General features: G+C 36.3%; 1 protein-coding gene across 4 annotated transcripts in view; it reads left to right on the forward strand.

Moving 5' to 3' along the window:
* Window positions 1-16,644, forward strand: part of LOC110460455 (ferric-chelate reductase 1-like) — a 37,172-nt gene extending 20,528 nt beyond the window's left edge. For all 4 annotated transcript variants that reach the window (XM_021513375.1, XM_021513376.1, XM_021513373.1 and 1 more), the window contains exons 3-15: window positions 836-1,014; window positions 2,227-2,321; window positions 5,079-5,184; window positions 5,960-6,172; window positions 6,488-6,589; window positions 7,624-7,771; window positions 8,252-8,374; window positions 8,630-8,745; window positions 9,876-10,031; window positions 10,457-10,556; window positions 10,975-11,121; window positions 11,495-11,565; window positions 12,410-16,644. In XM_021513375.1, coding sequence (XP_021369050.1) covers window positions 836-1,014; window positions 2,227-2,321; window positions 5,079-5,184; window positions 5,960-6,172; window positions 6,488-6,589; window positions 7,624-7,771; window positions 8,252-8,374; window positions 8,630-8,745; window positions 9,876-10,031; window positions 10,457-10,556; window positions 10,975-11,121; window positions 11,495-11,565; window positions 12,410-12,502 — 1,649 coding nt within the window. In that variant the 3' untranslated portion in view covers window positions 12,503-16,644. The remainder of the gene's footprint in view (window positions 1-835; window positions 1,015-2,226; window positions 2,322-5,078; window positions 5,185-5,959; window positions 6,173-6,487; window positions 6,590-7,623; window positions 7,772-8,251; window positions 8,375-8,629; window positions 8,746-9,875; window positions 10,032-10,456; window positions 10,557-10,974; window positions 11,122-11,494; window positions 11,566-12,409) is intronic.
* Window positions 16,645-16,846: the final 202 nt, after the last annotated feature.

Genomic DNA, 16,846 nt, shown 5'->3' on the forward strand with positions numbered 1-16,846 from the left:
CCCCCCAATTTTTTTTTGATGAAAACGAATTCGTCATTGAGATTTAGCATACCACATATTTGCATATTTGTGCAGAAAAAATAATCTCATCTTTCTAGCGTGAACGGTAAATATATCGTAAAAGGTTTTAATTTCATCATGTTGTCATTGCCGCATTGCGGCATCAGTGTTTCCCAAATTCGTGATGTCACGTCATCGTTTAGCCATTGTGACGTCGCACCCACGTAAGATGGACTCAGCAAGCATGGTTATCTTACATGGCCAGCATTATCTAACAAAAAATGGTGCAGCAGCGCAATGACAAAAATTGACTTTGAAGTCAGTTGTCGCTCCTCAGATCTTCAAAAGACAGGTATCAGCCTAACGAATGGTCAGCTTTTTTTTTTTTTTTTTTACCTGAAACCAGTCAAATAGCGACTGTAACCACCTACCTTTAAAAAAAATTGAATTCCATGGTTGCAGAGAATGTAAGTGAAGCGTAACTCCTGGAATTTCATGGATGGTACCTTTTGTAATTGCACAAAAAGTCTCGAAATTTCAATTTGCTTAAAGCTGGATGTTGCATTTTTCCATAAAGATTATGTTAAGCCTTTATTTTGATACCTACGTGTCCTAATGTACTAATATTGTTACAAATAATAGTGTAGTTCTACGTTTAATTGTGCATATTATATGTGAATATTTTTTTTCATTTCAATATATTGAATCAAAATACAGAAACACGATCAAGTTACAGGCATAATATAATCATGTGTTGATACTTCTTTTACCCATGAATAATTAAAAGGTTTTCTTCGTTTTTGATTTATCTATTTTACTTATGATTTGTTTGCAGTGAACCTGACTGCCGTTCAGCCCTTGACAGCCTTCACCCGTTTCATGGTGCAGGCCGTGTACATCAACAGGGATGGTACGGTCAAGGACAACACGCCACTCGGCAGGTTTATAGACCTTGACTTCAACAGTACCGACACCGGGCTAAGGGGGCGAACAGAAATTACCTGTGCTGGAGGGGTAAGTGTACTCATAAAAGGCACATATATTATCTGCACTATGCTTATTTGTGCTAGCGACGGTTTGTGTGGGCAGATGAAGTGTACATGTATCTAGGGGGCACACAGAAATTACCTGTGACGCAGATTAAGTTTATCGGGAGAGGCATGGGGGCACACAGAGATTACCTGTGAGGGAGAGGCAGGCAGGCACACAGAGATTACATGTGAGGGAGAGGCATGGGGGCACACAGAGTTTACCTGTGAGGGAGAGGAAAGGGGCACACAGAGATTACCTGTGAGGACAAACTACCTACTGATCCAAACGTACGTATGACATGGATCACTGTTTATCCTGCTGTGTATTATCACTACAACACAATAAGAAAGTGCACTAAAAGGCATGCAGATATTATCTTTGTATGCAGGATTAATTTTACCTCTAAGGCATTCAAAGTTAATCTGTGTGGGCAGGGTAATTATTTATCGGGGCAGACAGAGATGACCTGCTTGGGTGGTGTGTGGGGGTTTGTGTATTTGGAAGAATGGGAAGGTTGGTGTAAATGTCTACACTGCACCTGTCCAGAATTCTTGTCGAAAGTGGGGCAACTAATTAAAGTATTTTAGAAATATTTTTATCCAAATAAACAGACATTTGTTCAACTCTGTGAGGGCCTGGTAATGTTTACATGTATACCAGTAGATTGCATTTATGATAGGTAGATATGCACAGCTACATACATTAATGTATATTTATTGCTAACAAACCTGCTTATATAATATAGTCAAATACTTGAATAATAAACAGTACAATATATCACACCTGTAATGGCTGCGGTCATGTCTGGAATAATTGATCAATTTGAATTGACATGCTAAAAGTGTTGATGCAGAAATAATGAGTTCACACACAGGTGTGCCTGGAATTCAATCTGCCTGCTTCATGTTGGAAGGGAACAAATAAGTCACTGTGAAGACTTTGTATAGGAGTTTATATCTAGATGGTTATTCATCCTTTCTCTGTAGTAATAATACCATTTGTAAATTTACTTTCCTTGATGGGGCTCTACTGAATACTGTTGGGTATCCTTCTTTGATTCCTACAACTAACTACCTACCACCGTAGAAAACAAAGATGTTGATTCTCTCCCACTCCAATAGATAGAGTCCAATCATTACTGCTGTATCAATAATGGTTACATGTAGTTAAAATTATAATGTCTTTTCATTACAGCGTGCCATAAAACAAAGTAACGCCAACCAAGCGAAGAAAAACGTACGTTTGGTATGGAAACCGGACGTGACTATGAAGGGACCAATTGTGTTCAGGTATTGTGACCAGAACATATTTACAGTTATTAACATCTTACAGAACACCACCTAAATGTATTTTTATTTTGTGCAATGCTTAGTCCTCATATTTAATTTGAATTTTATTACCTCTATATTGGCCACCTGAAAGTAAGAGAAAGTTAGACCCTGTTAATTGATTTCCAATCTGTAAAGTGTAGGTTAGGGATATTCATTTTAAAACGTGTAGTACACTCCCACAAGTTTGTCCCACAAGTATTTTGCAGAAATAAAAAATAGCAATCGTACAACAAGAACGACTAACGAGGATTGAAGGACATTTTTTCGATTTCATGAAAATTGAAAAAAAAGAAAGTTCAATCCTTTTATATATATATTCTTAATGTTTAATTGTTATTTACCTTAATTCATTCACCCCTGAAGACACATTTGGACTCTTCCAATTTAATGGTTGGAATATTTGATTATGAAATTTCATGGGTGAATGAGTTGATATAGATATTATTCAATTATAGCCTTTGGCTGAGGTCGACACCTGGATTTATCGACCCGAGAAAAGATATATTGACAGAGGACGCAGTCCGAGGTCAATATATCTTTTCTCGGGTCGATAAATCCAGGTATTGACCCAAGTCAAAGGCTACAATTATTTTATTATTTTCAAAACAGAAATTTTAGCAATCTGAAAAAAAGACAGCAAAAAGCTAAGGAAGCGGGACGATAAGTTTGTTTAAGACGCGCCATTATTCTATTTTTAGAAACACCCAGTCCTTCAACAAAAATCACGCGCTCCTAGTCAATATCGTTTTTTATCGGTGGGCACGTGATTCACTTTTGGCCAATCACTTGTCGGGAATAATATGAAAATATAATAATCCCTTATATTTTGATATTGAAGTGTCCGTGTTGTTAGTGAATACGAGATTCTTGAAGCATCCTCATGACACCAAGGTTTGCTTCTTAAAGTTGACATGTTATTCGAGGCGGAAGAAGGTTCAAAATTACGTTGATCAAATTGCGTTCATAGTTCTATGAATGCAATTTCTTCTGGTAATGCTTATAGATGAACTCAGTGAAAATGTAAATATATATGAATGAAGAGCAGTGAGCTGCACGTAGTTTTAACTTCCCACAGTATTTTACAGAGGTTCACATGGAGCGTGTTGACTTATTGTTTTCTATGATAAGATAGATAGGATTGTATTGTATTTACCTGCAGACTCCTAGGATAAGGAATGATCAAATCTGTATCATTGTTATGTTTTTAGATTTTACTGTAATTTTTATTAACTTTTAAAGACCTTTTATGGTGGTTCAAACAACAGTTGGATTATTTACTCAGACTGTACCTTTGCACTTTGTATGGACAAATTTTTATCACGAGACACCTTTTCTCGAGTGTCAAACTTTTAGAACATAATATCACTGCAGAATATATATCGGTAGATCTGTATATAATGTCACTGTATTCGCAGTCCTTTGATGTGCGTGCCGGTATTGGGCTTGCTTCACGGCCAGACAAACCCACGTTACATGCTTCAGTGAGCTTCTATACTAAAGCACAGTAACACCGATAACCTGCCCCAGCTGTTTGTTTGCTTAGTGGCTGCTTTTGTCTGAGAGAAGTGAGGGGCAGACAGGACAATGGCATGTATCTCCGATCAGGTGTCTCCCTATCTTGGCAGCCGACACCGTCAGGGTTCCACATCACTGCAGAATAGGCAATGGGAGATAACCCATGCTAGATTTTCTTAAATTTGAGTATCGGAATATTTTTAAAAACAACATACCAAAAAAAATTCCTGATCAAAACCTGCATGGGGATGTAAAGTTTCCATTGCACATATTTTTTTGACTATACACGTAAATAAGAGCATCATTCATAAAAACATATTAATTTTGTGGTTTTGAAATAAAATACCATTTCTGATAAAAAAAAAATCTCCTCTCCTTATGTACAGTAGATATATAGGTACTCCAACTTTTATGGTTGTAACTGAATTGATACACAAACTATTGCTCAGAAGCGTGAAAGCTTCATTTTAATCCTGTATATGTTGATTCATCATAAAAGTTTATAGAGTTTCATTTTGGTTGATACCAGTATGTAAACCTACCGGTAACTCTTTCGAAAGCATGATTAGAATCAGGAATTTGTAATGAGTCTCTTAACAATTAACCTAAGGTAAACCAAACACTCAGGTATTTCACTTTTTTTTGTTGCTATAACATACCTGTATAAAATCAGGTATTTCACTTTTTGTGTTACTATAACATACCTGTATAAAATCAGGTATTTCACTTTTCATGTTACTATGATATACCTGTATAAAAATCAGGTATTTCACTTTCGTCTTTTTACAATATTTTACTTGTATAAATCAGAACTTTGTAATCCAAAAACCTTTCTATTAGGCACATAATTATCCTCATGTTGTTTGGGTCATAAAGGGACTTACACATGGTGTTCTGTTCACACAGGTCTGATAAGTTCAAGTTGTACAGTATAACCTGTCTAAACCAGCCCCTGTCCTGTCCGTATATCTGTCTATATCAGCTTGGATACTTGGTTCCAGCATCTCTTTATTTTGTGTTAATGCTGTATACAGTCTATTTTTACCAGCCTTGCCATAAAACAATGTTTAAACCATCTCAATTGAGTATCTTGTTTATTTTCTGTTCTGAAATCAGTGCTACATTTCAAAGTACAGTATAATGATTTTACATCAACACAATTACTGGTAGATACAATTGTGTGTCTTTCCTCTTCAACAGGACCACATTTATTCAGGACGGAAATCGGTTCTGGGTGCGAGAACTGTCCGAGCCTGTCATTGACAAGAACGGTCCTCCCATGGACAAACTACCTACTGATCCAAACGTACGTATGACATGGATCACTGTTTATCCTGCTGTGTATTATCACTACAACACAATAAGAAATTAAAGAGGAGTCTATTCAGAATTAAATCTTAAATTTTTTAGGACTCTTTTATTCTGTAGCTTGTTTTGTGAAACACAGATTTATGTGCTGTGATGGTATTGGGTTTTGGAAACGCTAAACAACTGATAAACTATTCTCTCACCCTTGACCGACAAAGCCATGCTATTTCTAGTGTGAGATTTTCTTAACCCATGTACTTGGGCGTGTGGTTGTTGCTAGAGGTGGTAGGGGGAGGGTTCACTTGGGATGGACATTTTGCAGGGCAAAAATATTACAGTTTGCATTGATAGGCTTATAGAAAAAAGCATTTTAGAAACTTGTGTCTATATATAATTGACAATAAATGAAAGAGATAGAACAGTTCAATGTACAGACAACAGATTGAACCATTCTTACATACTATTAGACTGGCCATCGCCTCGAAAATATTGAATCATTAAGAAAAAACTATAACTCTAATAATTTTGATCACTTGGATGTCTGGTTCGAAGTTCTAAACTAAGGGGAGATAAGTTAGTAGTAAAATGCAGTCGAGAAATTCTTCATAAAAACAGTAGTAAAATGCAGTCGAGAAATTCTTCATAAAAACTAAGGGGCTGGTAGCCAGTCTATAGCTAACATACTATGTATATATCACATCCCCACAACCTGTCCAGGCCCTGTCCCTCATGAAGCTAGAACTTTTGTGTAATATGTTGTTTTCTCCATGCAGAGGCTGCCTTTGATTGATCCCATAAACACTCGGGACTGTGGGTCCAAGAAGGGCTGTTACCGAATCCCTGAGGGCTGCTGGGAGCCCTACTGTCAGTACATTGCCACCTGGGTCCATTTAGGAGGCAACAGGTACAGGTTTGAGGTGGGAGGCATCACGGACGGAATCACTGACCGATACGTGTCACTCGCCATCTCGAACGACATCAGATGGGTAAGATATGTACATAGCACAGGCTAATTTAGACAACATCAGATGTGTATGATGTGCATGTGTCGTTCAGTTGACAATCAAATGGATCAGGGAATAAACAAGTCACACAATGTCCAATGTTTATTTGAGTTAAATCAAAAAGAAAATAGGAAAAAGATATAAGTATAAAGACTTTGTGACACTCCTATAGGAATGGAATAGCTTTCATTGCTTTTAAAATGTCATTGCCTGTTTATTTGTTTTATTGAGACATCTATAAAGACTATTGTTGTTTGTGTAAATGTTAATCAGTATTTTTGTTTCAACACTTTCCAGGGCGGAGACTTGGTGATGGAGTGTGTCCACAACGGGGCCACAGGTCTAACTCAGGTCTACCTCGCCGAGAGTGTTGACCACCACACTCATAGACTCAAAAATGTAAGATATGACTCATTGCTTAAACCAACTCAGGTCTACCTCGCCGAGAGTGTTCACAACCACACTCACAGACTCAAAAATGTAAGATGTAACTCATTGCTTAAACTAACTCAGGTCTACCTCGCCCAGAGTGTTGACCACCACACTCACAGACTCAAAAATGTAAGATATGACTCATTGCTTAAACCAACTCGGGTCTACCTCGCCGAGAGTGTTCACCACCACACTCACAGACTCAAAAATGTAAGATATGACTCATTGCTTTAACGAACTCAAAAGACTCAATAATGTAAGTTAGAACTTATTGCTTAGACAGACTCAAAACGAGAACCACTACCCACAAAGTCTAAAAAAAAAACCAACACTTCTTGCAGTGACTGGTAAATTCGTAATTCAACATTTTATTTTGAGGTCACAGAAAATGACAATTTTTCTTGTAAAATAATTGATTACTACATTAATCTCAAGTATATCTTAAATAAGAACAACTTATAACAACATTGATTTCTTATTCTTGTTGAAAGCTAAAATAAGTCTCCACTGCTTTAATAACACAGATATTCACAGTAGATCATGGAACTCTGGCTGTACCGCCACAGAAATCGCAAATATTAAAACAGCAAAATCATGAACTACCGGCATATGAAAGATTGTATCAGCAAATACGGTTGTAAATGTTACCTGCAAAAGTAAAAACCTGGAAGTGTTTGATGTTGTACAGTAACCAATAACTTTGTAGATTTAGAAAGATCTAACAGAGGAGATTCTTGCATTGTATTGTGTTGGTACAGAATTGTTTATCTACCGTATTTACCCTGCAATGAGCCCGGACAGGGGGCCCGACACATAATTACTGACTAACAGAAGGGGGGTTGGCTTATTACAGGACAATGAAAAAGGTTTTGTTTGCATTTCTTCCTAACTGCAATATATATTGGTGGACTTAATTATTACCAAGCATGGGTTTATTGCCGGATATATATAAGGTCAATGTAAGAGAGGTATTGTTTACATTGTATTTTGTTTCATTGCAGCCCAAAGCAGGTATCATATCTGAGGAAGGTCAGTTCCTTAACGGTCGACTACGATGTCGGTTTGAGAAGGTGCCCCACCCAGATACCAAGGACTACCCCATGTCTGGTTATAGCCATCTCATCATGTCCAGGGGCGTCGCAGAGTCAGGTAATATAACGTTTATTTACAAGGGAGACAACTTAGTTCTGAGGCTTTACAATAACTGTGACATGTGCACTAATTTAGAGAATCTATTTTGAGACTCCATAAATGTAAACATTTTTTCTAAAGTAAAAGACTATTAAGAATATTCATTTATATTTATTTTTTTAGAGTTTATATAATACGATATATTTTTCACACGAAAATTGCATATGAGACAAGATACATGGTTCCAAAATCGAAGACTTGGCACTTGTCGGAGAAAAACATGTTTATTAGCAAATAGTCGCATGCATATCTGGTACTGGGATTAAAAGGGTAATAATTTCTGATAAGATGACTGAAAGTCTTTGGCAGAATCTCATAAAAAAGGAAAAAATATCTAAATGCACTTCATAAAATCTCATATTAAAAGAAACTCATTTAAGATCCTGTGAAGGAGTGCTGTAAGGGAGATAACCCAGAACAATGCTATTTTTTTCCCAGGTGAAACAGCTGCCCATGGGTTTGGTGTTGGGGAGATTCCTCTATCCTCTCCTGATCAGATCACTCTCTCATCTACCGCCAACGTTGGTGACTACGCCCGCTACGCACTTGTAAAGGGCCACGGTAAGTCAAGTGTACATTTTATAAGACTTGAAATGGAGGCAAGCGTAATGAAATAAGGCCAAGAGTTCAAATGTGTCTTCGGGGGTGAATGTGTTGATAATTGCCATAAGGCATTTCATTAAAAGTGATCAATAATTGGTACTGGTACATACTTTGTGATGGTACTGACTGCTGTGGAAACAATTCTTACTGAAACTAGTTACCTTTGTGTTGTGATGTATGTACCTGTTGTAATTAGTGTTGTCTGTCTGACAGGTATCCTCATGATTTTGGCGTGGGCTTTCTTCGGCACTACTGGCCTCCTCCTCACCAAATACTACAAACCTATGTGGCCAAACAAGCGTTTCTATGGCCAGAGGTACTGGTTCATTGTAAGTAGCATCAAAATACCATGACATATTAACATAACATGATTAGATTTATAAGTAGCCACAGAACCAGTGGTGCTTATATTACCCTGTTGTGACAACACTGGACCTGCTGCGATAAGGACCCCCGTACTATTGCCTGACACTGTAACTTAACAATGGAAACTGATATTAACGGCTTGACTATAGCTTTGATAAATCATTTCCGAAAAAAACCACCTCACCTTTGCAAGACTTACGAAAAAGTAATAGAGGTGAAATAGGCAAAAATAATCTGCATCCAGTGATCAGAGAGTTCAGCATGGCTAGATCAGGATTTGGACCCTAAACTTAAACTGTTATACTGTCACTCTGCCTGGTCAATGGAAGTGTCCTGCCCAACTATGCTACAGTTAACCCTTTCACCCCTATGTAACTTTAGCAGACTCTATCATGCATTGATCTGAATGAGTCCATTATGGTCTACAGTGGTGAAAGGGTTAAATCCAAAATGAAATGAAGGGGAGGTAACTGTATATATAAAAAATACTACAGTGAAATTCTCTAGCGTTTTGTCTGCATTGGGATGGGAATCTTTAAGTCCTATGCAGGAATACTCCTGGAGGGGTCTATGGGGCCATTGACCCCTCAAAACTGAAATTGATACCTTCCTGTTCCAGTTTTCTTTTAATTTTACATAGAATGGCCCCTCTTAATTTTGATATTGACTAAAATTGCTGAAAATGGTGTACTGCTGTCAAATTCCAGAATTTCCCCTGCCTTTGTTTACCTGGGCCTTTATTCATAAAACTTCACATGCTCAAGCATGGATCTGAGCTCAGGCTAACCTTATGTGTAACAGTCATAAGGTCAAGTGTAAACATTGAAAACAGTATTCTGCTTCACTTCTCCCCTGAATTCTTCCAAGTCGTAGAAAAAGTGTGAAGTATTATTGATTTATTAACGGAACACGAATATGGCCTTGAGCACAATATCTGAGTTCGGTTTCATGAATGCGTGCTCTGGTGTTTATAAACACCAGACCTGTTGTGTTGCGTTCTGTGTTTACACTCTGTTATAAACATTAAACTTGTTGTGTTAAGACCTGTTGCGATACATCCTGTGTTATAAACATTATACTTATTGTTTTTTAGGGTCATCTGAACTGTATGGCGTGGCTGTTCCTACTGGTCATCATCGGAGTAATCCTCATTTTTGTGGAGGTAGGAGGATACAGTATGGCCGACTACCTTCCCTATAAGGCCCACCCCATCTTGGGTATCATCATTCTCATCTGTGTAATCCTCAACGTAAGTGTATATTGACATTTCTGATAACAGATTCATTTCTTTAAAATCATGGATAAGAAACTTCCACTTACTTAAAGATGCAAAAGGTAGCAGTGTGATAACCTATGATTTGTATCAAATTAATACATTTTCTTTCCCCTAATTCAATCCAGAATTGTGTGACCATGAAATGTTAAACTCTCGAAAACTATTTTTTCATCAGTGTTACTGGCAGATGTGACAGTTTTGTCATTAACCAGTTTTAAGATTAAGACTATTTCCTAGAATTGATGATTAAATTCAACCGCAGGGATGTTACCGTACCTGACACTACAGGCTGACATCTTTATATGTTGTGATTGTTACTGCCACTCCAGCACTGGTTCTAAGACTCTTAGGAACAAAGGTGTTCGATTACTTCATTAAACTTGTTTCTGTTTGTGTAGCCCATCATCGCCCTGATCCGACCAGAAGATGACCACAGATGTCGCCCAGTCTTTAACTGGTTCCACTGGGCATTTGGCACTATTGCCTGGTGTCTAGCAAGTAAGTTGAAACCATATATACATGTATGTGTATATTCCATGTTGAATAAAAGTCTGACAATTGTTTTGAAAAGCATAAGTGTATATCCCTCATTTAACAGTCTGAATGTTTAAAACAATTATGCAAAATATTTGAATCAATGATCAACTTCTTTTGTGAACCATTTGTTAAAACCCTTTCATCCCTATGTAACTTCAGTAGACTCTACCATGCATTGATATGGATGAGCCCACTATGATCTACAGTGGTGAAAGGGTTAATCATTTCTCTCATTAAGTTTAAGTGATCAACAGTTTATGATTCTAGTGATTTATAAACTTTGATTGGCACATTCTTTGCATCATGATATTTTCTTAAGTGTTGTTTGAAGAAGGTGATGAGTTGTTTTATAACTGAAATGTCGTCGGTTTGTTAACAGTCCCTGCCATGTTTATCGGGATGGACTTCGGAAAGGCGATGGTGCCGTGGTGGGCAACATGGATTCTGTGTATCTACATCCTGTTCCACATCATCGTAGAGATTACGCTTGAGGTCCACCAATGCTGTACACACAAGAAAAATAAAGGTAAACAACCGCCCTTCTGTCATAATATGGTTAAGCTTGTTATCAGTTCAAACCTGTCTTAACTGACAAATTGATATCAACATTTTCAGCTGTTTTGGACAAATAGGAAAACTCTGTCGTCCGCAAACAGCTCTTGTTACTTTAGTACCTTACTAAGTATACACAAATATTTGACCATATTTTGTATTTACTTGCTGTTCTATAAATTATCAATATGCGTATGACAGTAACATGTTTGTGTAATGTGTATTTGACCGTTAAGTATAAGTGTATTTGACAGTTAAGTATAAGTGTATTTGACAGATAACAAATATACTTTTGCTTTGTTCCCTCAAATATGGAGTGATGACATCTTGCTATTCTTTATTCACAGAACGAAGGAAGAAATACGAATTCCAGAAAAGAGACAATCCCAAAGCACACATCCCAGAGCCTGAACCAGTTGTAAGTATGACAGATGAAGGAGTTGATAAGGTAGCTCAGCTGGTTAGAATTCAGAAGTCCTGGGTTCAAATCCTGCTCTGGCAGTTGCATTTTCTATTTCCTTCTACTTTCGGTGCTCGGCTAAATATTCTCACAAAAGACCATAGAGGATCTTGTGTGCCTCAAGTATGAAAGACTTAGTTAAAGGAGAAATGTAGCAAAACTGGACTTATTATTGTGTTGGTGATCTGGCCCCGTACAGTACCATGCTGTTGACCGACGACACCGTGTCAGTTATGAGTCAGAGTTCACTCATAACACATTCTCGTCGCTTTGAATTTACACGATACAGAGCAAGCAAGAATTACAAGTATCATAATATATACATGTACATCTTATAATCACAGTTGGATTTGAATGAAAACAAACAGGTTTAATCAGAGTACGTATGCACACACTGAGAGGTACCGCAGGGAGAAGAAAGTATGATATTGATATGTTCAAGCGTAAAATAGATAACTCATTTATAACGATGATTGGGATGCTGTTTGGAAGGTGTTTTGTGATTCAGAATAAATGCATGTACTTGTATTCTAAAAAGCTAGTTAAATAAAGCAAGAATTTACCTTCTTTCCTCGGCTGGAAAGACATTTTAGTTAGCTAGAACTTCACCGACAGCTGCCGCTAAAACGTACAGTTCAGGATTTCTGCATTACTCATTAAAATCGACAATAAAACATTGTCTATTGTCAATTTCACGACATGAATTGTTCATGAGGAGTATCAAACTATATCATCATGAAGAATTTTTTGACAATATTATGAAAAAATCTAACTTCACTGAATTGTCCGTTTAACGTTGCAGGGCCGGAGGTTCAAGAGGAATATGCTGCTTGCCCACTTCATTGTGACGTGTATCGTGGCTCTCATCATGGTCATCTCTATAGCAGCAGCCTAAAATGACCCCAAGGCTGGGATGACCGATGTCCACGTACTCAGGACACCTTCATTGGTCATCTGTCATCATGTGATATTATAGTAATGGTGCTTTGACTGTAGGGAGGGGGGGGGGATGATAGGGTCCTTTCACTTTGGGGGACAGGAACCTTTCACTGTAGGGGGCGCTTTTCCTCATAGCTGAATGCATAGAAAATTATGGCCGGTGTGTTATTTGTTCAGATTTACGGAGGTAATTTAAAATCATATCAGTGTCATTGGACAGACAAAACATGGTACCATACTACTATAGTGGAAAGTTTATTGGTAAAAACAAGAGTTTGAGTAACTCTAATTAAAAGAATGCCATGTTATAAATTAATTTCGATTTCAATACATTTGTACATCCTCCAATGTCTTATTGTGCTAGAAATGGAGAGGGTGTTTGATATCACTGAAATTTCAACGTGTTGCCGTCTACTGGTATTCACAATATACAAATGCAAAAGTAGCGCACATTTAGAATCAAATTGTTTTAAGAATTTATTGGCAACTTACTGTAAAAAAAATTCATTCTACATCGTGGAAAAAACACCTAGTGTAGCAAATCAATGATGCTTGTGCGAAGTCATCTGTAGTATCAAGCTACGCATCGTCGTTACGCGAACGCCCAGTCAACGTAGTATACATATTACACCTATGTGAGGGAGTGCATTCAGTGTTGCGCGTGTCATCCTTGTACAAGTGTCTTCACGGCTGATCAGTATAATAGTAATATATTTGAAAATGTTGTTATTCGGCTTTAATTTGTATGCCATATTAGTTTTTGTACCATCATGTTGTAATTTACCGTTCCAATGTCAAGTGTAAATAGTTCAATTTCTGACCTTCCGATGAAGAGTAACATTTTCAATTGTTGTGTATCTTACAAAGACATCAAAATCAAAACTATTTTAAATCAAAAATTTCTGTAGATTTTTTAAAAAATATTTTTGTATAAAACTTAAGAATTTGGGTGTAAAAATTTGCATTACCACTGCTGATAGAACATTTTGTTATATCAGAAGAAAACGTGCCTTAATGTTCGCATGGAGTAATTGTTAGTGGACTCTGTGTCACTAAAATAAACGGACGATACAGGAATAGAAATATAAGCACATATAATGAAAATGTACAGGAAAATGTATTTTATGAGAGTTACACAACGTTTCCCTAAACCTGTGAACAGTTGACGATTATTTTACGGGACTAAAACAACTTTGCCGTAAACCTGTTAATGAGTTGGTGAGTCATTGTGAGGTTTTATTGACATCACATGTAAATGTACCTGTGTTACTGTTTGGAGATGAAGAGTGTACCTCTGTATACTAAGAAATAATTGTCACACAGTCTTTTTCAACCTGCATAATGACCTCATGACACAGCTAATTACTTCACATAGCATTTCCATTGTGTAGGGTAAAATTTACACAGGGTGATTATAGATTATATTTGAGAAACGCAAATTTGTCACTGGATGTAGGTTTCCTGTATGTATATATATACAACATATACTTCAAATAAACAGTCTGAAGAATCTCCTAGAAGAGATGAAAGTACTAAAGACTCGTTGAGAATTTTTCTTTTTATAATATATATATATATATCAATATCAGTGCTGTGGTTTTTGTATGGAAGGTCAAAATACAGTTAATGTTCTAGTTCTACTCATCTGTTTGTGATAAAACTATAAAACATCTAATCATTATTATATATATATGCACACAAAATGAAGGGAAATGCATGATATTATGACAAACCTAGCATTTACCATTTAAAACCCAGAGCCAGCATTTCCACATTTTACGTTTGTCAGCAGTGTTATGCTAAACATTTCCATGCCAGTGTTGTATATATCTCATTGTAAATTTGTTGTAGTAAGCGTGACAGTGTAAGCGTGAGAGTGTAAGCATGAGAGTGTAAGCGAGTGTAATTATTTACTCCAAATGTCTACTTGCTCTTGTACAGGGCAAGTCCTCATTGTAACGGTTGTAGCAGGGTCTATAAGGTAGAAGGGTCGGTACCTGTACGTATTGAGATCTGACTATAAATGTATATAAAAATGTAGAGCATTTTGTTGTACAATTTAGATTATACTGCTTTTCAAAAGATATAATGTAGTTAGATATGTATATAGAAATCGTATGTAAACTGTATAAATCCAATAGACTCCACAGACAGTACATGTTAGAGGTTAACTCTGTCACTGCAGGTTTTTAAAAAGTTTTTAACGTTCACATAATTGACATTTTACTAGGTTTACCATTTTAAGTACTGTACATGTAGTTTGTATATGGAGTTGAATTAGTCCAAGATGTATGGAAACCAAATTGAATTTTTTTTTTTCAAAACTTTGAGGAAAAGATGGATCTGGTTGTTCAAAGTACTTTCGGTTAGACCAATCAAGCTGTTTTTAATTACAATTTTTACAAAGTAGATCTGCTACTTTCACATAAAAACTTTGTGGAAGACCTCCATTTCTTTCAAATTATTTTGGTCCACCCTTTATTTCCGGTTTTTGGTCCTTTTTCACCACTTGACAGAGTTATCCCACTTGCACACACGTCTGTTTTCGCCTTGTGATGTTCAGTGTCTTACTGAAGTTAGTCAGTAGCTTAACTGACTAAACAAGGTCTAGACCTGTACTCACTGGTGAGCAGTCTAATGGGTTATTTGTGGTAAACTTGGATTCTGACAGAGATTTGTCTGTGATGGTGTCATTTATGATTAATCATTATGTATGCTGTGTGGTCAGCACAATACTGACCATATTACTTCATTGTTGACTGTTTTGTGACTGTTGTTTACCGTGTTAGAGAGATTGTTTTAATATATTGTATGTGTTATGACTGGACTCAAATAGGATTTAATCTTTAGAATGTGTTTTAATAGAAAATGTTTGTCTTAATTGCAATAAATAAGAAAAAAATTCAAACAGAAGTATTTTGTCCAATCCCCCACCCTATGAACTAACACTAAGTTATCTGATTTTGCAGATATACATGTGCAGTATCTAAGTACTTGTCAGTCAGGAGAAATTGTAATCTACCCGTGGATAAAAACTAGTTACGAGCGAAGATTAGATAATAATTTGGAATTCCTAGTAGACTTAACTGATCCAGTATTATATTTGGCCGATATATGATGATCACATAATATATAGTACATGAATATGTATTAGCATATCAAGATTTCCTTGAGGGGCTTGAGATTAGAAGATAGTAAAATAGCATTTAGTTATGATACTCCATAATGGGGGTATAAACTTGGCCCCGAGCATGGGCTAAACACCAGCAAGATGTAAATAGCATATATTATAACATAATAGCATACAACATTTATAAATACAAAATAGCTTTAAACGTACTGTATTAGCGAACACCAGAACTGGCTGCTGGTGTGTCGACACAGTAGACCTGATCTGCCCCAACTAACTAGACAACTACGGTATATTGATAAATGTACATAGCATGTGCAAGTTTTATTTATGTGTCAATTTTTATATCTATATATCTGTATTTTTGCATAGGAATGTGCTTTGAAGTGGTGTATCTGATAGCAAAGTGTGAATGGACAAATTTATTGCTTTTACAAAAAAAATACATACATATATTTACAACATATATCTAGTTTCTTTTTTCTTTTCCTTTTCTCTTCTTTTTGTTCAAGTTTTAAAACATACATAATATTATTTTTTCTGTGAACTTATTTTCTCTTTTTCTTGATCTAGAACTAAGCATATTATAATTTTTATTGAAGTGAAGATCTGAGTCCACCAGGTTATCTATCTCAGGAGATAGGGGGTCACTCTATTTTACATTTTACAAATGTATAGAATTGTTTTTACGAAAATAGATGACTGAAAAAATGATTTGTGATATTTTTATGCATACAGTGCAATATGGTTATGAAGTGTTAAAAGTATTTTTTATAAAACAATTCGAAAAAGAAACCATTTCTTATTAGAGTAAAACAAAGTGGTTGTAGAATAGTTTTGAACAAGGGAAAATAGTCAAGATCATAAACAATTAAAGCTCAAAGGAAGCTGTATTTAGAAATAATAGGATGGAACTTTTATGTATTTGCTTTATATTTCTAATAAATAGTAAACATGCGATAAAATGAGTTTGTTTCCGATTTATTTTGTTCAGTATTTTGCTTCGAACTGGTGCTTGATTTCTTCTCAAGATTTCTGTATGTCATATTAAATGGAAATCTACTGAATTTGCATGCAACTCCCACAATACATGTACATTGTGTGTACATTGTATTTCCGAAAAACTATCATCAATAGTACCTACTTGTGTTATTAGAGAGACCCGCCTTT

Source organism: Mizuhopecten yessoensis, unplaced genomic scaffold (assembly GCF_002113885.1).
Source record: "Mizuhopecten yessoensis strain PY_sf001 unplaced genomic scaffold, ASM211388v2 scaffold10403, whole genome shotgun sequence".
Lineage (NCBI taxonomy): Eukaryota > Metazoa > Mollusca > Bivalvia > Pectinida > Pectinidae > Mizuhopecten > Mizuhopecten yessoensis.